Source organism: Rousettus aegyptiacus, unplaced genomic scaffold (genome assembly GCF_014176215.1).
Source record: "Rousettus aegyptiacus isolate mRouAeg1 unplaced genomic scaffold, mRouAeg1.p scaffold_m13_p_2, whole genome shotgun sequence".
In the NCBI taxonomy this organism is placed as follows: domain Eukaryota; kingdom Metazoa; phylum Chordata; class Mammalia; order Chiroptera; family Pteropodidae; genus Rousettus; species Rousettus aegyptiacus.
Genome location: NW_023416295.1, coordinates 56,268,911 through 56,291,565, shown reverse-complemented (window position 1 = coordinate 56,291,565; position 22,655 = coordinate 56,268,911). Strand labels below are relative to the sequence as shown.

The 22,655-nt window shown below is 37.5% G+C and overlaps 1 protein-coding gene across 9 annotated transcripts in view; it reads right to left on the bottom strand.

Annotated features, from left to right (window-relative positions):
- Nucleotides 1-22,655, bottom strand: part of RBMS1 (RNA binding motif single stranded interacting protein 1) — a 195,375-nt gene that overhangs the window by 3,041 nt on the left and 169,679 nt on the right. For 6 of the 9 annotated variants that reach the window (XM_036236517.1, XM_036236524.1, XM_036236525.1 and 3 more), the window contains exons 6-14: nt 21,803-21,882; nt 10,319-10,434; nt 9,176-9,225; nt 8,956-9,049; nt 6,409-6,456; nt 5,475-5,525; nt 3,018-3,128; nt 1,794-1,874; nt 394-478 (exon numbers count right to left, since the gene is read on the bottom strand). In XM_036236517.1, coding sequence (XP_036092410.1) covers nt 401-478; nt 1,794-1,874; nt 3,018-3,128; nt 5,475-5,525; nt 6,409-6,456; nt 8,956-9,049; nt 9,176-9,225; nt 10,319-10,434; nt 21,803-21,882 — 709 coding nt within the window. In that variant the 3' untranslated portion in view covers nt 394-400. The remainder of the gene's footprint in view (nt 1-393; nt 479-1,793; nt 1,875-3,017; nt 3,129-5,474; nt 5,526-6,408; nt 6,457-8,955; nt 9,050-9,175; nt 9,226-10,318; nt 10,435-21,802; nt 21,883-22,655) is intronic. The other 3 variants (XM_036236518.1, XM_036236519.1, XM_036236520.1) reach the window with 3 other exon arrangements.

Genomic DNA, 22,655 nt, shown 5'->3' with positions numbered 1-22,655 from the left:
ATCTTGTTAAATGCTAGATTATATAAATTCTGCTATATTTCCCTTCAGTTTGTGAGCAGTAAAGAAACGTAAATGTAGGATACTTGTAATGTAGGACAAATTTGGTACCTGGTGTTCTCTAATATGTCACAGATTTGGGGGGATGAGGTAAAAAGGAAAAGAGAGGAAATACACATTTCTCTTCAATATTAAGACACTGTTCTTTTTAAACCGAATACTTAATCTGCAAATCCACAAAATTACTGCTTTTTAACATTTCGATGACATTGGATTCTCTGGCCATGATTAAAGAAATGTGACAAAATCCGAGTTATTCTAAGTACCATTTTGATAAAAGAACCACAGACTTTCCTTGACTTTAGCCCTAAAGTTACGGATACCTTTCCCTCATACCTCACAGTTACTTATTGGGTTGAAAGGTATATGGAGAATGGTCATTAGACGTCTCTACAGCCACCTGCTGCTGACCACTCGCCTCCTACAACAAAGCAGAATACATGAGACATGTGAGCAACGAGATCCAAACTCTACTACCCACGTCTGACTGAGTCCAACATCTTCAAAACAAGTACTTTTTAAAAGTCTTTTTCTTCAGGTCGTGTAGCGCTTTTAAGGTTAATTATTTTCCTAAGGAGTTAAAATGTCTGATAGCCCCAAAGAATCTCCCACCCCAACTTCTATGAGTTGTCTCTTCAAACCAAGCTACAATTTATCAAACAAATCTCTATCCCGTTGCAGCCAGATGTGACTTGGAATTCAGTATTTTCAGATTTTGAGATCTGAAATTCTGTATATATATGCTGTTATCTCAGAATATACCCAGTGGGCTCTAATGCTGTACCTTATAATCAAATGCATTAACAGATCTACACTAAAAGATAAGAATATGCACAGTGAGCGGGGTAAAGATTTTTGCATCAGTCTAGGCTGAGTTTTGCCACAGGTCAGCTTTTTTTGTTTAAGTAGTTACAATGAGGATTTTTATTTTAATATACATTTTTGTGTCCCCAAATTGTAGATAAGAGATTGTGGGTTCTGATAACTATGGATGTCAATAATTGCACACATTTAAATCAATCAGAAGCAAGCAAAACAAAAACTCCTCCCTGTCCCCCAAAATTTTCAGCTACAGTCCTAGGGCTGTTTCTGGAATCGGAACCTAAGGGATTGGCCTGGTGAATGGGATTATTGAACTGTCAAATTTCCTTAGAATTTTAAGGGTTCTTTGCAGGAAAGAGCTATGCTTTCTGTGCAGTCTTATTCAAACATCAGATTTCTTCCATATCATATCAGTATCTTCCATAATGAGAACTACGAGTTATTTAGCTATATTAACAGCCTCAAAAAAAAACAGGTATGGTTTGCTCCTCATCTCTGTTAAAGTTTTAAAACATTAGTTTTTTCAAGTATCTTAATTATAACTGATTTCTTTATATAATCATTATTATTGATATAACCTTTGGTAGTAGGATTGTAAACTCCAGCTTTATCTTAATTTACCTGTATCATTTTATAGGAGATAAGACAGTGCCTTGATGGGGTAAATGAAATGTGCTGCAACCTTGGAAAATATTTCTGGGAGTCGTGGGGGTGTGGCCTGGATGTCACTACACTAATTTGTATGCAGAGACTTATATTTCATAGTTGAAAATAACTCTAGGTATACACTCTTTCTAAATTCCAGGCTTTATGCAAATGTTTGACTTCTGATTGATTTTTCTTTGAGTCCCACCTGATTTACCCATATCTGAAACTACCATTGCCAGATTGGCTGTTGGATGGTAGGTACCAACCTCGACGGGGACCGCCGTTGTCTGCACATGTGTGTACTGTGGCAAATAGGCTCCTTGCATAGCTGACGTTGCGGGCATGTACTGAAAAGAAGAATATGGTCAGGACGGGCCATGACAAGCCATGCAAAATTCTGAGCATTTGGGCAATTTTCAGATGGGATGACAAGTATTTGGAAGTCTCAAAGAAGAAATTTAAATGGACTACCTCAAAGTTTATCAGTACACATCAATGTATCCTACAGAAGGTAAGTTAATGTTTTCTCCTTTTTGAATTTATTAAACTAAAAATCCCACCTTTCTTTGGCTTTCCTAACAAAGAAGCACCTGTGTGAAGATCATTAAGGCTTCTCAACCTCAATAATTCAACATTACTAATGTGCTATTTTAGAAGATCTCTTCTCAAAGGACCTCATTATTTTCCAGCAGCCCCTTGAGCTAGTATCTAGATTGGTTTCCTAAGCAAAGACCCGAGGGGAAAACGACTTATTAGACCTTTAACAGGTCACTGCAGAATAGGAAACAGACCCATGTTCTCCTGCCTGATGCTGACAGCCATCCTTTTCCAAAGGCAGGAGAACTTTCTAGTCGATCTCATTGGATGTGTGTGGTCCCGGTTTAGCCTTACAAGAAGCTACTGCTGGTTTTGAATGTAGGCAGGGAAAACACAGTACCTTTTGTACTTTTAAGCCATCACAGATATGGTCTGAATTAAAAAGCTTTTGGCCAGCTTACCATTTAAACAATGCTATGCATATTAACCCTGGAAGTTAATCTGGTATCAGTTCAACCTCAATACCAAACTAAGTCCCCTAAACTCTGGGGAACTAAGTTAGTACAAAGATTGTGATTCGATGCCCCCAAATTCCATAAGAGACATAAATGAGGAAAAATCCTCTGCCTTTACCATTATGTACCACCTTCGTCTTTTGATTCATGACACCAGGTCTGCCAATGTGAATGAATGACACTGGTTATTATGGGTGAATGCAGTCATGTATGGGTGCTATATTCTGGTAAAGAAGAGATACCCAAGATCAATTTTTAGTTCATCAACGAATCAAGAACTATCTGAGTGTTTACTATGAGGAAGGCAGTGTGGGGGTGTTTACGGGATCGGACACAATTGTTGACATCACTGAGCCTGTGACTGATAGGGAAGGCACAGGCTGCATTAATTTACCCTCCTCCGTTTGCTGACACAGATGATATTAATTTGCCACCTACTGTTCCGGTGCCGCCTAGTGACAGATGACTCATCTGCTGGGCCAGAGGGCTGATCATAGATGCCGGCTGTAGTGACATGGTGTGCTCCATTGAGGGAGTTAACACGGCACCCTGGGAAGTCGGAGACAAGAGCAATGTAAGACACAATAAGGAAGGGAGTAGTTAGGTTTCTGTAATCACCTTTTGCAAATGAAATGCCTTAGTTTGTTGAGGACTGTGACACAAAAATAACTTCCCCTCAAACTTGCAAGTGGTATAATCAATAATCTCCTAAAAATCTTCTAGAGTGCTCTTCATGAGACTTTTTTAAAGAGTATTCACTTCACAGAAATCCATGTATTAAACATCTCTCCCTTTACCTTCGTTTAACTGTAAAGCAAGCTAGTCCAGCAGGAGGAGCTATAACAGGAAACGCAAACTATTTTTGGCTTGCTAGGGTTACCAAAAGGCTAGATTATTTTTAAAAATAAATGCTTTATGCAGCCTCAAAATAATATACTGAATATTATAAATACACTTTTTTGTTCAATAATACTCTAGTCATTTGATTCAGCTCTTAGGATCAAGATTACATTCTTCATTCACTCACTGCTTCCTAGCACTTTCAACTGCAATTTGGTGCCAAGGGAGGGAAGCAGATTCAGATATAATTAATAAACCAATTTTTGATTCTTTGATTTCATTTGAAAAAATTCTGGTCATTAAAAGTGAGATTTAATATAGTCAAAAAAAAAAAAAAAAAAAAAAAAAAAAAGAACCAGAGAAGATGGTGGGGGAAAAAAATCACCTATCACCTAAACGCTCTCTAACACATCACCGTTAGCACTGCCAGGGTACTGCTGCCCAGACTCTAGCCTTGGCATGTTTTTACAGAGTTGCAAGAAGGGTACATAATTTCATATCCTGGGCTTTTGCTTTTAACTTAATGTTCTATTATAAATATTTACCTAACTAACCACACAGCCGTCATTATCATCATTTTGAATGATTATATAATGATACCCTGACTGTACAAACCAAAATTTAATTCTATGTCTGGATTTTTACATTTTTTAAATTTATCCTATATTCTTATGGATTATACCATTCCTCCCACTTTGCAATTATCTGAGAATACAATTACTCTAACACGTCTTACAAATATCGCTGTACTTTGCTTACCCCTTAAACATACTATTATTTATTGATAATTAGATACACAATTGATGGCAGAGACTGATGTGCAGGCCTTTAATTCTGGGTGGGGAAAGGGGATGAATTCTAAGTAAGGGCCTACACATACCATACCACTATTGTCTCCTCATAGATACTAAACTGAGAGATGTGTATCCTTTGTCCCTAAAATTTGCCACCGTCCAAAAAATATGTGTCGAAAATAGTTCGTTAATACATTTCTTAAGAATTTTTTTAAGTGCTTAATGTGCATCATGAAAAAATATGTGGTTAACATGCGAATGACTCAGAAGCCCAGAATATGCTGAAGGGTTTCCTGCTCCTTTTTCCCATTCACCAGGAACTACTATACTAGGAAGCCCCCAAATGAAAAGAGAGTTCATTTCCAGCATTTCAAAATAGGACAGCATGAAGTTTCAGGGACATAGATTGCTATGCATGTTTGTGTATGTGTTGGTGTATAAATATGCATACATGAGTAGGTATGTGTGAACTTGTGGATGTATGTGTACATATAGAAACACATTCGTGTGTATTTATATAGACATACAACACATGTACATACATTATCAGAGCTCTCTTCTCCTATATTATCAACTATGCATATTTTATCTGCTTCTTCAGAGTCATCTCAACAACTTCCTATTCAGAACTTATCCCTGAACTGCATTGGATTTTATGTATCTTTGAAAAACACATTACATATGCTACCTAATAACATGAAGTGAAACTCGTTCAATTAAAAAAATATACAATGAATGCTCATGTCACTAAAAAAATTCATATTTATTATTTACCAAAGAAGGTGTTACTACTTTTGTATTTACAGTCTCTACAGAGAGACTAAGTACCACTGATAAAAATCTCTAGCTCGGTTCAAAACTGTATTTGTATCAAACAGAATGTAAAAAATAAGAGCAGTTTTATCTCAAGTACTGTTAAAAATTTAGCAATTTAAAAACCTAACAATTAAGAAATTTTTAAAAATAAAAAACTCAATTTAATGATCTCATATAGAACTGGTTTGAGAAAGAAAATGGTTCCCTGTGTCTAATATATTTTAAATTCTTACAGATTGCAAATTTAACTTAGTGTCAACTACCAACTTGTTTTAAGACAAAGGTGACTAGAAGTTTTATAATGAGCCTGTACATTCTCATACTCTATGCTTAAAATTTCCCAAATCCTATACCACCTTTGACCAATGGTTTTAACCCAGAGAATGGTTTTAATGTCTACACTGTTAACTTGCAAACCACAAAGCCATTAAGATGAAAAACTTACTGGGTGCTGTAGGATATATGGTTGAGGTTGCATCCAAGAAGGACTTTGCACCTGGAAAAGGAAGGATTTTGAAAGAAACATTGATTTCCATCAGAATACTACCAATTTCTCTAGAACTCTTTTAATCATGTTAAAATCTATTGAAGAAAAATAAGGAAACAATACTATCAATGATTAAAAGATTAAAGTAGTTAGAGTTCTTGGCAAACTGGTCACTCTGAATAGGATGAAATGATTATTTAAAACCAAGTTCCATTTGCCCACTCGAGAAGTATTTACTGAGTATCAGGCACCAAAGAGAAAAAGGCGAATTAGACATGGGCCCCACCCTCAAGAAATTTACTAAGGGAGATAAAAAATTAAATGACTCAAATAAATAGTGAAAAGTGTTATCATCAAGGTATGTACTAGGTACTTTGGGGATACAGATGAATGAGAATTCCAGCACATCTTATTGGAAACCCTTCAAGTATGTGCTTATTTAAAATGAATGATCAAATTTAATCCCTCTTTGATACCCAGGGAATTAGGTTTCAGAAATCTTCTCTGGTGGGTCAGCAATTTCGAGTTAGTGTGGAAAATTAAAATCTAACATTTAGATTTAGCAAATTAAACTTCAGTAACCAGATCTTGACAACTACAGTCAGTGGGGCATCCACACGGTAGACCCTCTGGACTGAGCAGTAAGACATGAGGGTCAGGTTCTGTGGCAGGAAAGAAAGCATGTGCCATCTGCCACTCAAGAGAAAAAACTATCAGTCCATTTCTTGATGCCCAGAGCTTTCCTGAGACTATATAATTTTTAAAAATAAGTTTCAGTCTCTAATTCTTAACAACAAAACCCTCCTGTGTCTTATCCCCTACTGTTAACTTCAGAGGTTCTACAGAGAGGATATGGGGAAGAGTCATGGGGGAAGAACATATTGTGATTTACCTTGATAGCAGAGCCCCGATACTTGTTTTCTCTGGTTTCCTTTGCCACCTAAGGCAGACCAAAGTTAAGTGCTTCTGCCTTGTTAGCATTTCAGTTATCTGGACTGCAGCCTTTCCCCATTGGGGTATTGGTGGTTTCTTGCAGATGCCAATTTCTCAAATCCAATTGTATAAGCACATTGTGGTTTAGTGGAGAAAGGCCTACTCCATCACGAGTGTAAGGCCCTCACTGAATAAATCACGAGGAGGTGAGCAGCTCCCTATAGACCCCAATTAGGGCTAGTTGCTCCCATTTTTTTGTAAGCTTCAGTAGTCTTAGTAATCTGATATAGCATTATGGGGTTAGGGAACGATGACATCTAATCTAATTTTCTTTCTTAAGCAGCAAATCAGCTGCTGTCAATGTCTATTCCTCATTTTCCCCTAACTATAAAATGGGAATAATAATCTACGTTCTATGAACTCTTTGCCATTGGTTCTTTATTCTTATTTGGGTCATGAAGCCCTTTGAAAACCTGATGAAGGAAACAGACCCCCTCCCCCAAATTAACTGTATACACGCAAGCAACATTTTGCCAACAATTTAAGGGAATCACAGACCCCTTAAAGCTAATCTGGACCCTACTGGGTCCTTGAACTTATGGGTTGAGAATCAGTCTTTGAGGTTACGGCACTGAGTTTCAGGCAAATGAAATGAAATTCTACATATATCTTAAGGAAATACAGAATCCCTAGGAGAAGAAATCAGGCCTTTGAAATGGAATGTTGTTTCTGGTTAGGTATATCAGATCTATTACCAACACAGGTCTCCTAATTTTTTTCATTCTATGGCCAAAATGTTCACTGTTTTTAAAGAAAAGAAATAGTAGGTAAATGCATTAATAGCTATATATGTATAGCAGTACACATTCAATAGCTATATATGTATAGCAGTACACATTCAAATTAATATGCACAACTTTTCATTTGCCTGAAGATAGCTTACTTGTCCCTATTTTTAGTGATATACATAAATGGCAGAGGGTTCCAAGTTTAGATAGTTAAGAAAAAAAGACTACCTTTCAATATCAGATATAGGAATTGTTAATTAGGGACAATGCACTAGTGTAGACGACACTGAGTTTTATACAGGTAAGGGAAACAGAAATCTTAAGTTCAAAATAGTTAAAGAGGAATTAAATGAGTCAATACTATGCTCAGCAGATGGAAGCACCAGCGTAAAGTTAACATAACAATCCAGAAAGATAAAAGAAAACAAGACAAGAAATAACTCAGGGAAAGGAGGAGAAAAGGACTTAAAAAAGCTGATGGAGGCTATGAAAGCTACTTTAAAATTTCAGTTTTAGTACATTTAATCACTTCTCTTTGTTACTCAAAGCTACTTTTATGTTTTTATATAGAACCACCTTTATGATCTTGCTTACATTGACTAATCCATTATTTTTTAAAAAGTATAATGAATATACTGTTACCAGCCAGCTAATCCTGCATAATAATGATCATGATAATCATAACTGACATTCATTGAGTACTAATGATATGCTAGGTACTGTGTCTAGGTCTTCACACAGTCTCATTTAGTTCTTATAACAAGCCTATGAGATAGAAACGATTATTATCCCCATTTTAAAGATGAGGAAACTGAGGCTTACGGAAGTAAAACAATACAGCTAATAGCTACTGCAATCCCCTAACCCCAGAAATCAGGGCTACAACATGAAATTCAATTGTTTTAAAAACAAGAATACATAAAAATTTAGTTTAGTCACACAGGATCTCAACAGTCAACAAAAGAGAACTATAGTCCTACGTGTCTGTAATCAAAATCCATTACGATGTTCCTGTCTGAGCCCAGGCAGTAACCCTGTTAGACGCACTCTGCTAAGAAGAAATGCACGTACAACAATGGGTTCGTGAAGAACAGGAGCTAACCCTTCAATAAAACCAAATCAGTACTATAACAAAGTGCTTAACGAGAGCTTTTTTCTAAGCAGGGAATTTATTTTAAGGTTTATTTAAGTTTCCTCAAAAATAAACTAAACAGGGAGTCACCTCTCTCTTTTTCTTTTTTGGCCTCAAATCTCATTGCATTGCTCATTCAATATGACCTAATAGAGACACATCTTTATTTATACCATATTTACTTGCTCTTTTATTAGTTCTTGCTGACGAATAAACAAAGGCAAGTGTGCACACTTGTATTTCACCTGATGGCAACTCTCTTAAGTTTCAATTTCTGGGACACGTGGTGCCCAACAGCAGGGCCTATTATGAAAGAATTATCTGGGTTCGTCCCAATTCTAAAATACTATTTTTTAAGCACTGACAACTGACAACCATTTTACATCCCCTGTTTTACATTCTTCTATAACATTAAAAAAAAAATTAATCTGTCAAAAGCAGCTTATTCTAAAGTGGGTATCCAAACTGCATAGCATTAAACTTAAATTTAATTATAAATGTCCAAAATTTTAAGACACATAAAAATGTAGCAGTGATTCATGGTCAGCAAGTTGTCATATTCTTGAGGAATCCTAATGGTACAAACCTGGTAGGCAGATACAGGAGATGCAATATAGGGTGTAATAGAAGTTTGAGTGATCATTCGGTTTGTAGCAATACTGTATGGTGAAGGGTAAAATCTAGAACAAACACAAAAGCCTTTATTAAGTAATCCTTTAAATAGAATATTTCATGGAACAAATGTCTGATATTTTCCACCTTCACGTTTTCCCTCAAGCCATTATGTATTTATCTTAATAACATACCCGTTTTGTATAGCAGCTGTGGTTGGATCATAAGTAAGTGTCATTCCAGCCTATGGGAATGAAAAAGAAACAGAAAAATTCATCTGCAAAGGCAAGACTTAAAAATTCTAACATAAAACAGTGCTAGTTTAGTAACATTTGATGAAACTGAGTTTCTGTTAAGACAAAAATAGTTATAAACTCAATATGAGAATTAAGCACTATATCTGCACTGTCCCATAAGATAACCATGAGTCATGTGTAGCAGTTAAAATCAAATGAAAAACTGAGTCTCTCCAGAATACTTGCTACATTCCGAGTGTTCAAACAGTCACATGTGGCTAGTGGTTATCATTGAGCAGATTCTAGAACATTTCTACTGGATGGCACATCCCTAGACATTATCGAACCAGTATGTTACTTTGCTAAAATAATAAAATTCACTGCGAATAAATATGGGGAAATGGAGGTTCAACATTTTTATTAAGAAATGGAGCTTTTTTGGGAGGAAGGAAAAGGGGTCAAATATGTGGTGACAGAAAGAAATCTAAATATGGGATGTGAACACACAATGCAATATATATATGTCTTATTGTTAAATTGCACACCTGAAACTTACTGAATTTCGTTAACCAGTGTCACACACACACATACACACACACAAATAATTTTAAAAAGTACACTCTTTGAGGTCTTTAAATAAATAAATAAATACATAAGTAAATGTGTCATTAAAAAAAATTGAGCTTTTCTTAAAAAAAAATTATTTAAAAGAATTAGGCAAAGAAAAACTCAAAAACAAATATACCATTTAAGTTATTTAGAGAGATTTCTGAATAATTATGAATGTAAACCTAAGAAACCATGACATTAAGAAAATAGTGTGCATTTTTATAGCGATTTAAAATGTTCTTTTATTTTATGTGTAGTTAACTAGTAAACATAGCTGTTTCTACCATCTATGTGTCCATCTGGTGAATCGCCACTCTCTTAGCACCACATCCATTGGGATGAGTTTTAATTTCACATTATCTGGATTGTAAAGTTGTAATTCTGGTACCTATTCCAGAAGAGTGGCAGCCGAGATAAGATGATGCTTGTGTAACTATTCACATAGGCTTTCATGATTATACACCCATACTAAAGTTTCAAGAAAGAACTTACAAGTCTCACCTCTCCTTCTCTATGCCATGGTCTTCCATTAGGGATGTATTTGTTTGGGTTCTGTCTCTTCTTCTGCCCTCCATCGGCAAACTTACACAACAAAGGTTCTGTAGGAGCTGAATAAACATGGAGAAAGAACATGAAACCAAAATTATATGTGTCTATGGTTGACAAAATATAAGTGAATTTGTTTTAATAGGAGCTGTGTGAGTGTTATAAGGAAACAGATAGAACACTTGAAAGCAAAGGTTTACTCAGACCCTTAAGATTATCCACTGGAGAAAAACACAGCACAAAATATGTATTAGTTATTATTTTCAAGAGTGCAATGAAGACACTTAAACAGCTATTCGGAGGAAGCACAGGAATCTTTTAATTCACATCTGCCACTTCTCTAAGCGCAAATACACATTTTTCCTTTCTGGGCCCTCTCCAACTCTACCTCTATAAATCTTCAAATGTAAATACAATTGTGTCATCCTCTCCTGTCCCAACAGCTGCCCATGTAATTCCTCAGAGAGACCTTCGCTTCCCCAGGTAGAAAACAAGTTCCCCTTTATGTCCATCACACTATATTTTTATTCAGAGCATTTACTCATAGTATTTATAGAAACATGTGTGGTGATTTTAGTGTCTGTTTGCTTTCTAGAGTGTAAGCTCCACGTGGGCAGTAATGTGTCTTTGCTAATCACTGTATCTCCAGTGCCTAAGCGTCTTGCATGCTGTAGGCACGTATTGCATCTTGGCTGAATGAATGAATGAATCAAATAGATCTCCTTTGTTTATTTTTGATACACAGCATTGAAGATAGCAGTTGAGAGAAAGCTGAAAACATGTGCCTACCCTACTTAAAGGTTTTTCTGTGCCTTTAATCATCCAACTTGGTGTTGCTTTACTATACAGTCCACAGAACAACTCAAGAAACTAACAAAGAAAAACTAAAGATGCAAAGATACTATTTCAAAGGGATGCATACGCATTAGTTTAAGAGAGAGAGAGAAAAATGAGGGGAAAAAAATGGTATGGCATAGCAAGCCACCCATGACTTTTCCTTTTCTATAATGGAAACAGCAGAGTGTTCCTGAAAGTTGTGCATGTTTCTGTATGTTTCTAGTTAATGTAATAAAGGCAATCACACCTTCCTGTCTGGTTCTCACATTCTGTCCTTTGTCTACTGTAGAACTGTGATTACTACTTTCAAGTTCTGTTTCAAAGTTAAATAACCATGAAGAGAAAAATATTACTTGTAGAAAATTTACTCCTTTCTCCTTTGCCTCTTATTATCCTAATTCATCTCTTATTTTATATCACTATTATCCACCCACTAATGACAGGGTGGAAGCAATAGTGCCTCTCAACGCACTTCTCTGCCAAAAAACAAAACACAACAAAAAACCCATCTGTAATTCCTTCTCGGTGAGCTGTCCAGGCTGTTGTGTGGCACTCTTTTCTCCTCTCCGTGGTGTGACCCACTCCAGAGAGGCAGGCTAGAATGTGAGCCCACCTTTGAATGGCAACTATTCTGGGGGTACTAAGGAAGTGAGAGCAAAACTGTGAGGTGTCTGGAGAGAATGCAGCCTTGGCCCTACCATTCACAAAGGGGTCCTTTGTTTTCCTTCTGATGCCATACATGCCTCCCAACCACCACTTACCTGAACAAAAAATGTCCATTTAAGGCAAATTGGGTGGGATGGAGGATGGACGGGGGCCAAATCCTAGACTGTCAATGAACTACGCTTTTTGTTTTTTCAGAAAAAAAAGGTATCAACTTTTAAAAATTTCCACCTTCATCAACAATTCCAGAAGGTAAAGAAAATAGATGCAATGAAGCAAGAGAGCTTTCTAATAACTGATGATGCTTTAATTCTACAACTGGGCCATTTAGAGATAGATGGAAAGTAGGGCTAAGAGAATACAGACCTCAAGCAGAAAGAAAGGGATAAAGGGCAAACCCTCCTGAGAGTAAGGAGAGAGTCTATCTGCCGTGGTCGTGGATGTCTCATCTTGACTTCTAAGGACAAATCAAGCACTCAAAGAGAAGCAAGATCTGACTCTGCACAGTCCTGGCAAGGTCCTTATGGCATCAAATGTTTTCTCCCATGACATCTGAGGGTTTAGGGTTTTGCCTTCCCATAACTTCATAGGGCAAGAGAGAGAGAATTCTGTGGTGCTGGAACTCTGTGGGACTTCATTTTGAGGAGATGCTTTTATCTTGAGGCATTATAAAGCTTAGCTCCAAGAGTGAAATTTAACTTAAAAAAAAAAAAAGTTTACTTGGCATGGAGAGTAATGCAAATGGACCATTTTCCTCCAATAGCATCATTTTTCCCAGAGGAAGAAGGCAACCTGGTTGGACTCATTCTGGAAATACACTACAAGCTGCCTAAGCAGGTACGTGTGAATTAAAGCAGTTGGTAGCATCCCTGGACAGCGCTGAAGTGCCACATTTGTTGAAAGGCGGCCAAGTGTTCCTATCTGTGATAAAGTGCTTCCAATACCTTTCTATTCCTTCTGGACTAACCTCTGTCGGAGGAAAAGCAATCTCAGGCCTGCTAAAAACATAATGATGAGGTGAACACCAAGTGACCGATGACATGTTTGCAAAATGTATCATTTTAAAATTAAACAAATGGAACAGGATGTAGTCGAATCTTTCAAAAATGAATTATATTTTCTACATAATTCTGTGCTGTCATTGAGATACTTTTCCCCCTCTAAAACCAAAAGGTATGTAGTTAAAAGTCTGTTGACTAACAGCTGTCCCATATCTAAGGAAAACAAATTTCCTATTTTAAAGGATTGTCACCAGGAGAAAAAACATTTTTTTTAGTTACTGGCTCCCTGTTTCAGTATTCCATGTGAAGCAATATATAATTCTAACAGCTTCTTTCCTCTATTAAAATTCCCTTTGATCTATTTAGTTGAAAGGTTTATTAAGTGCCTACTATGTACAAAGCATAGTGTTAAGGACTAGGGATACAGTAAGGTATAAAAATAGGCTTGCAGTCTAATGGGGATGAGAGTGTACCCTATCTTATGAAAACCCATTTAGCCATTTATGGGACAGGGCACTGTTTTTAGAGTTGTTTGTTTTTAATAAAAATGCCACCTAGAAGCGAAATACTTCTGATATGGGAACAGTTCCTTTTATAGCTGCTGCTCCATGTACTTGGATGACATTATGAGAAATAGTTTAACCCTATAGGTTCTTGATATCTTATTCATTGTAACGACTGTGTGAAAATTTCTTTAAGACACTTTAATTGCTAATGAGCTGAATAAAGGTTAGATTGTTTCAGTGAGATTTTCGAATTGAAAAGCAGACATACGAACCCAGATCTGTGTCATGGCCCACTTGTTTTTAAGTGTGCGCAAGCCTGTTACAAATGAGAGATTCTAATTTGATTGGCCTATCCTGTACCTTATTCCAAACCAGGGAATAATCTCTGGTTTGTGTTTTGGAGCCTAATACACAGGTTCTAGGTTAAAGACTGGGAGACACATGCGATGTGATGTTGTTGTACAGACCAGTCCTTCAGGTGGCCTCTTTGACTGCTCTTTTTAAACAGGACCCATTAAGGAGAACTGGCGTTGAGAAAAGGGAGTGCCATGAATACTGGTAACATGACTATGATCAATAGGTAAGTTTGGGTGTATTAACTTTAACAAATTAATGTGAATAGTCAACCTGTAACTTCTCTATGGTCACTTTTCTAGATTAGCAACTCGTTACCTTACTGTGCAAAACGGTAACTGCAATAAGTTCTAACAAATGATTCGTGATTTAAGATATACTCCTGTATCAAAGTGATATAAGAATTATATAGTTACCCTTAATCAATTAATTTATTTTACTAAATATGCAGAGTATTCTAGGCTGAATTTCCCCTTAATCACAGTCTTTTGGGTTTGCAAAGGGTGTGCCTCAGATTTTACCCCAATCAACATTTTGTAATATGTAAACGGCCCTACACAGAAGCTTTTTCATCAGTTTTGGAAAACTAGCCCGCTCAATAATTCTATTAGCTTTCTTTCTGATAATGTTGCCTTCCTTCAAAATTCCTCATATAATAACATGCAAGGAACTATCTGTGACCCTTTAAAATTTTCAGCCTAAGCATCCAAAAATATCATCCTTTTTTGGGGGGTGTAGGGTGGGGGAGATGAGATCTTTCAGGTGATTCTTTTTCTTATTATCCAAGACAGAAAAGTTATTTTCTTGTTCATCAGAACCAACAGGAACATGTACCTCCAAAAGCTTAACTATGGTAGTATAACTCTCAGCAGGCAATGCCACAAGTGCAAACAACGATCTACTATTTTTTGGCATCTCTTAAGAGCCATGTAGATTCTCTAATGTGCCCTCAGCAGGGCTTTGCAAGTGGAATGATCTTTTACAAATGCCTGACCTTTGTGGCACTAACCAATCCACCCCTAAGAGACTATGAGCCATCTGGGCAATGCCTGTAATGACTCACTACACTTCTCTACCAAGCAGTTTCCTCATATGCTTTATGAAGCTCAAGTGCTACAGCGATTTATGCTCAAATGTCTCGCCTTGACATCCTCACTAAAAACTGCTTCTAGAATGCCCACTTTGACTAAGCACTAAGCTTATGATACGGCCTCCTGGAAGTCCTCACATATTTAAACAAGCATCTCAGAAGACTTGAGTTCTCTGTAGTTTGCAAGAGTGGACTTTTCCTTCCTGTGTTCTAACAGCTAGAGAAATGCTACTTCCAAACTCCCATTTTTTCTAGCTATGTAGTATTTTATCCCAATCAACACTCTATAAAACATAAACTGCCCTTGATGGAAGCTACTCCATCAGTTGTGGAAAACTAGCCCACTCAGCAACTATAATTAGTTTTCTACTAATGTTGCCTACTTTCAAAATTCCTTAAACTAACAACATGCTAGGAACTATGTGGGGCTCTTCTTTCAAAAAATTCAACCTAAGGCTCCAATAAAAACAATCGTGTGTGTGTGTGTGTGTGTGTGTGTGTGTGTGTGTGTGTAACACACCCATGGCCATCCCTTCCTGTTTTTGCCACCTCTCTGTTTCTAACCAAATCCTGCTGTCTCACCCAACCACAGCTCGGAGCTACAGCTTCTCTCTACAGAGGCCGATCCTCCCAGGCCTGCTCTGGTAGGTTTTCCATTTTTCCTCCTTTCCTGATCCTATATAGTGTTGCCATCTTCCACTTAGCTTTACCTACCAGTAAAATAATGATTAACAACATTAAAGTCAGGTTAAATAAACAAAAATACAATCATTTCCCATCACTCCAACATAAATATGTTAATGTTCTATATTTACTACTTTTCTAAGTCTATATTTGTTATTTCGTATTTGCAATGATACGTCCTTTTGTTGTACCATTTACATTGTGGACCTTTAAAAAATGGTTACGTAATGTTCTATTTGAAAAGGGACCATGTATAGTTTCTTCGTTAACCTAACACTGTGAACATCTGTGTATCTTATTTATCTCCCCATTCCAGTGCCAATGGCTATACTGATGGTCAGACTATACGGTGGTTACAACACTGGCTCTAGAATGGCCTTCCTGGGTTTGAAATTCTGCTTTGCCGTTTACTAGCTAGTGACTCTGGGCAAGTTATTCAATGTTTCTTATTTCACAATATGTGAAATGGGGAGAGTAATAGGGCTTACTTCAAAAGACTTACGATGAACGCATAAAGTGCTTAGAACAGCTCAATGAATGTTAGCTATTAGTACTGTTACTATGAGAACAGGAGGAGCTCGGATTTTTGAATATGGCTCCTCATCTTGCTTTTGAATTATTAAGATAAGTTCTCAGGAGAGGGACTTGGGTTCAGAAGTTATAAACATTTTTTAGGGACTGGCTTGGACTTCTATGGGATTTGATTCTGTGGGATATAATGAGCTGGCTAGGGCTGCTGCCTTGGCTTCACGTAGAACACAGAAACATTCGCGCTGCAGTGAAGGGTGACGTTACTGGCAAAGGTCTTTTAGAAAAGTGTTTCATAGTAACACCTAAAATCTTCCACCCAAGATCCTTATGCTTTAACAAAAATTTACTCCATTATTTATGGTTCTTTCCTCACAGAACCTGATAGTGAAAAGGTGTGAAACTGATTTGAGGAGCCTGTTGTAGGCTGGGTGATTACGACTTGGTGATAATGACTACCTGAAAGCAGCCCCACCATAAGCCTGGCATGGCACTCAAAGCGTCTTCAGCTGAAACAATGACACCTTTCCAACTGTGGTCCCTTGTCACTTTTTTAAAAATTAGACTTTCCCTCCTTGGTGGAGAATAAGTTTGAGTTTGCAATCTTCAAGATGGCCCTCACACCCTGGGCTGTTCCAGCACTTTGGCTTTCGTGGCAAAGATGGCTCATAAGAGTACAGCGCTTGGACAGCACTTCTCAACAAAACCTGCATTTAGACTCTCCTTTACTGTACATCCGGGTGAGGGAGACATGAGCAGATTGCAATCCCAAAGATACTACTGCATTGTCCTTAAGGTACCAAGAGCATCATACTTGTCTTCCAGTATTTCTTTTGTCCTAGAGCTGCCAAAACTTTGTTTTTACAGAATAACAATGCTTAAAACAAATATTCAGGAAACAAAATGGGCAATAAAATCCTTTGGAAGAGGTCTAGCTTTTTTACTAGAGTCGTAATTTTTCTTCTAAACATTACTTTTTCTGCCTCCTGGCACAGGACAATGTGCCTTAATAATATCACCTATATACACAGAGTTATGAAATGTGGGCAAGAGCAGTTTTCAAGCCCCGCTGGGCACATACCCAATCTAAAAAAGTCAGAGTAACACAGAAAACAGATGTAAAACAAGCTGAGGTCTCTGGATGGATTCGGCCAGCAGTCACATACATATGCGCTTCATTGGAGCCCCTCCATGACACACACAAAGCTTTAGGCAATGCGGCAGAATGATGCCAGCATATAATATTGAGATTCTAACAAGCACTCACATACCTAATGACTGGACTCTCTCTTTTTTAAAAAACTCTTTGCCCTTAGTACACAGGGACTTATTCAGTCTCCACTATATCCAGAGAGAGAGAGAAGACGGGTATTACACTGTCTCCTGAAGCACTGAACATGTGTAGGCTTTGTTCATGGGTGTGTGTGTGTGTGTGTGTGTCTGTGTGTGCGCGCGCGCGTGTATGTGTTGTCTCCCACAGAGGCAAAAACAAGCAGCACAGGGCAAGCAGCTCTCAGAGGGTTCCAGCTAACATGCCATCTGCATTAGTCTTCTCAGAGACTGTACTTTCTTCCAGGAAGGTACTAGAAAAGTAGTTTTTAGACAAATCCCTGAATCATGATCATGAGTGACAATGTTTTTGCTTTGGGAATGTCTCCTAATTTGGACATCAGTTCTACTTAAAACTTCTCATCTTGTTTCTAACATTCACTGTGTGGGAAATCACCAGTGTACTAATTCTCCATAATGAAATTTTTATCAAGCAAATATTAATAGTTATTTTAAATCTCTATGGAATTTACCTAGATTGTCTCACAAAGATAGATGCCATTCTTTTATCCCAACTGGGGACCTTCTAAGCAAATCTGCCTTACTGTAAAAACAGTTAGCACTCAAAACTAAAGTAAATCCAAATAGAGGACAATACTTCAACATTTTCAAGAAAATATGAGACTAGGTGAGGAAAGATAGAAGGAAAGGCCTGATAAGCACTTATTTAGTACATTTAAAGGACAATGTACTAAAAAAAAAAGATAAAGCCTCTTTGAAGATTTGGTAACATCAGACATAAGAGCCCCAAGATTTTTAAAAAGTAATCTGAGAACAGATTGCATTAAAAATTGTGATGTGGATTTTTACAGAACTATAAACATGTACTACATTATGCACCATGCCCTGGGCCAGGGTCGGCTATGCCTGGCATGGTGGAACCCAACCATGTCACTCTGGTAATGAAGAGTGTGTTGGCAGGAGGATGGGTGGCATATGAAATGTGACAATTCATGTGCATAGCTAACCTTCTGCTTAGCCATCTAGAGACTTTCTTAAGAGTGCCACAGTTAAGATGAGTTCACTATTGCAGTTTGTTAATTTTCATGAAGTGTCTTTTGGGGATTTCTAATGTGGATTTCTTTTCTGTACTTGGCTCCAATGTCACAGGCAAATTGCCAGTCATGCAAGAATCTGAGTACTCTGACAGAAACCATCCTGGATAATTCTGCTTATGCTAGCTGAACAACTTGCATCATTAAATAAACCATCCTCTGACTGTATTTATGAAATGTTATGTCTGCCTAGCAATGACCCTACATTATTTAAACATTAAAGTAGAAGCTCATTCAATTTACTCTTGTTTGACAATATTTTTGTTTTTATCTGGTTCTACTGAAAATAATCATATGCACGCCAGAGAAACCCATGTCATGGGTAGCCACTCAGGTGATTTGAAAGAGAGAGTAGCATTTAATAAACAGGCTGGTAGTCAAAGAGAATTCTCATATTACACACACACACACACACACACACACACACAAGGGTGGGGGGAACCCCAGAGAAGTTGGAAACTTTCGAATTCTGCTGCAGGTTCTGAAATCCACTGGGGACTTGTTTTGGGGAAAAGCTGAGTTCACTGAGACAGTGTGCGTCTAAGTCCCACATTGTTCATTTTAAACTCTTGTCTATAGGGGGTCAAGCCTATTTATATGCAAAAAGGCCCTCAAAAGAGCAATGAGTATTGTGATGAGCTTCACATGAAAAATGGTCTTGGAAAGCACCTGATAACCTCTGTTGCTGCAGGGCAATGCACAGGCTTTCTGTGCCTAGCACGGAATTAAAAACAAAACACTGCATCTGCAGCCAATGTACCTGCAGTCTAGTTGGGAACCAAGACTAACACACAAGAAAGATCATTAAACACTAGAAAATGGCTTAAATTAAGTTCTGATCCAAAACAAAGAGAATAGCTTGACTTTACAGTTGCCCCACCACCTGACAGTGATGATCTTGATGTAAAAGGAATCATCTGTTTCTTGTGCCCCATTTGACACTTGGTACAATTTGGAAAAAACTGTTTTCTACAAGTTACAAGTATAGAGAATCCCATAATCATTTACATGTGGTTTAGAAATCAAGGTCTTTTTTTCCTTGAATGGGTGTGACCTGAAGTCTTCAAACCCACTTCAAAGAAAACAGTTAAATGACACAACCATATAGTCCTTTGGAGAAAAAGAAAACTGTCCAACCTCGATCAGAGATACCCTGAGATCTACTTTATCCAGGGAACTGGCAGATCTTATCTCAGGTTGATAAAACATCAAAACAAGTGTGTGCCGGGATGCATTTTTATCTTGAATTTTTTTTGTTGCACAAGAATGAGCTGAGAAAGTAAAGAAGTCACGGGTGGGTGGATGAGCAGTCTCTTCAAAAGGACTAATACTCTGGGGCCCTGACTGTGCAAAGGATGACACAGGGAAGTGAGGAAAACATCGGGTGAGGCGGGGAGGGTTGGCTGTGTGCAGGGGTTAACGCGGAAGGCCTCACAGGGTAGGGTTTATTTTATAGAAGGTTCCCACATGTGAAATTCCTCCCATGTCTTGGTTGGAGAGTAAAAACATTCCTTTTTCTTTTCTTTTCTTTCAAATCAAGGGTTGTTGATGGAAGAACAAAACTACCTTAAAAAACAAAAAGGAACCTCTTTCACAAGGTCGAGTTCCTTGGACTCATGTACTTCCAAGGTCTTTTACATTCCAAACTTGTGCCTATAGGAAGTTCAAGCTCACATATGGTCATAGAAACCATGTGTTGTTCAGCCCTTAGAAAGAACCAACATGGCTGGCACCTTGAAGATCTTGGATTTCTAGCCTCTGAACTCTGAGATAATAGGTTTCTGTTGTTTAAGCCAACTAGTTGGTGGCATTTTGTCATTACAGTCCTAGTTGACCAATACAGTCGAGGAATTTCAGTTGCCCACTAGGGGAAGGACTCAGATTGGCCAGAGTTGAGATGTGAAGGAAGTGAAGATGTAGACTACATTTTTATAAGGTTAACATGAGGAGGAGCTAGAGAGTGCTTATTTTAATTTAGTTTCAAGATCACAGAGACCTGAATGATCAGAAACACAAATGAGTAGATTTTCCTAGAAAATTATTAACATTTATTTGCATAAAGGAGTTCCTGCTTTGGTCCACTGTATTCTGTGATTTTAAAAATGTCTATTGTAGTTATGTTCACAATTTTTGTTCCTAGTATTACTTGTGTATTTTCTCCTGTTTTTCTACCAGTTAGATATCTGTTATTAAAAAATAAATGTTTCTGGTTTTGGTTTTGTTGGGGAAAAATAAAGCGAAAGACAGATTGAAAATATAGGAGAGATGAGAGATAACTGACAGAGCAAACCTCACTGGGATTAGATCAAGACCACAGCTTGAGTCCCTAGGCCTTGAGACTTTAGGGTTTGAGGGGGAGAAAGAATGGGTGTGGTGTAGGTCTCCTTGCTGGGAGGAAGCAGGAAGCTGACGAAGCGGTTTGAATTTGGTGATCTCGACTTTTATTCATCAAGTAGGAAGTAAAGTCATATGCTTAGAGTTGGGGGTGGGGTAGTGAGAAAACTGAGCGGGATGCTGAAACTTGAAAACTGCTGCTAGGGAAGGGTGAGGAAGCTGAGTGAGGACCAGTGATGCTGAGGGTCTGGTCAAGCTGGAGACAGCCTTTCCCTCCCTGCCTGGATGTAAAAGGAGCAGTAAAGGTGGGTTGCTGTAGGATTAATCCAGGTTCAGTGTTTTGCCAAACTGGAGTGATCAAGGGATGGAGTACAAGAAAACTGAGGATGCTAACAAAGAAATAGTTTTAGTGCTCGAAAATGGAAACCAGTTGGTACGGGTGGGAAAGAGGTAAAGAAGGACCAATACAGAGTGAAAATGGAAGGCAGCTTCATGTTTCAGACCAGGTTTAGAGGGAATTAGCATGTGACATTGGAATGAAAAGCTACTGAGGAGTGGTGATCTTGGTTAGGACAATATAAGGCAGAAGAATGAGAGAAAGTGGCTAAAGTGGAATAGACAGGAAGGTCACAGGTGTTGAGGACCAGGCACTGTAAGGGGGGGAAGGGTAACACAGGTTGAAATCTTCCAGAACAAAGGCAGGAACTGGGGTGGAAAGTACCAGTCTTCTATGACGTGACTGCATGACAGATTTATTGAGGATGGTGATGAGGTGAATTAAAGGATAGCTATGCATCGAAGGAAGAGAGGCTTCTTATTGCTTTACAAGTCAGACAGATCCTTTCCACTGGGTCAACTTCAATTCATATTTAAACACCCAATGTCTGGAGAGAGGTGAATTTTTAAGACCTATTTGTAGATCCAAAGAAATAAATGTTGAAGAGCTATATGAGGGTTTGTTGGTTCTTTGATATGAGTCATCATGTGTTGAAACTATACACATATCATATGAAAAATACTACTGATAAAATTTTAGACAAACAACATACCAGAAACTCCGGGTGGTGTCTTAATGAATTTCCCGTTAAAATGACCAATAACGGCTTCGCACTTTTCTGTTGATTCCATCCTATATTTATGTAAAAATAAAACATATAAAGAGTTAGAGATCTCTTAGTTTTCATTTTATTTTGTGCATGTGAATACATTCTTACAGGTTTATTGAATACAAATAAAACCTAGCAAAAATGTGAATAAAAAAATGTGGGTTAATTCTTTTTATCTAATTGTTACTTATATACTTCTATAGTAAAATGATAACTATTAACCAGAGAGTACATTCTGAATCATAAAACAAATAAATTATACCTAGAGTGTTTGATACCAAGTATATCAAATGTGTAATTTTTGCTTGTTGGAAAACTGATAATCAATACACAATAGCTTTGATAGTTATCATCTTGCATTAAACACAAAAAAATAATAGTTTAAAATACTAGTGTATTTACTGTTTGCTAGAATATTGGTCATTTTAAAGATGGGCTTTTTACATAAAGGGAAAGACTCAAAAGTCATGATAAGAACTACTATCAATCTGAGGATGTACCCTTATTTTTTTTACATTTGCTTCAAGTTTAAAATTAAATTATTAAGTCAATTTATGTACCTTCCTTATTACCTTGGCTTTGTAGGAATAATTAAAGGATGGAGCCTAACTATACACAATTTGTTCTACATCATCTGCAAGTGGCTAAAAACATTTGAGAAATATTTCAGGAGAATTAAATTATTTTGCCTTTTTCTTTTTTAATGGAAGAAACATTGACTAATCTACTCAAAATGTGCTACACTCCTGGACTACCAGAGTAACATGTTGGTTATAATGGGTAGTAATAGTTTTAA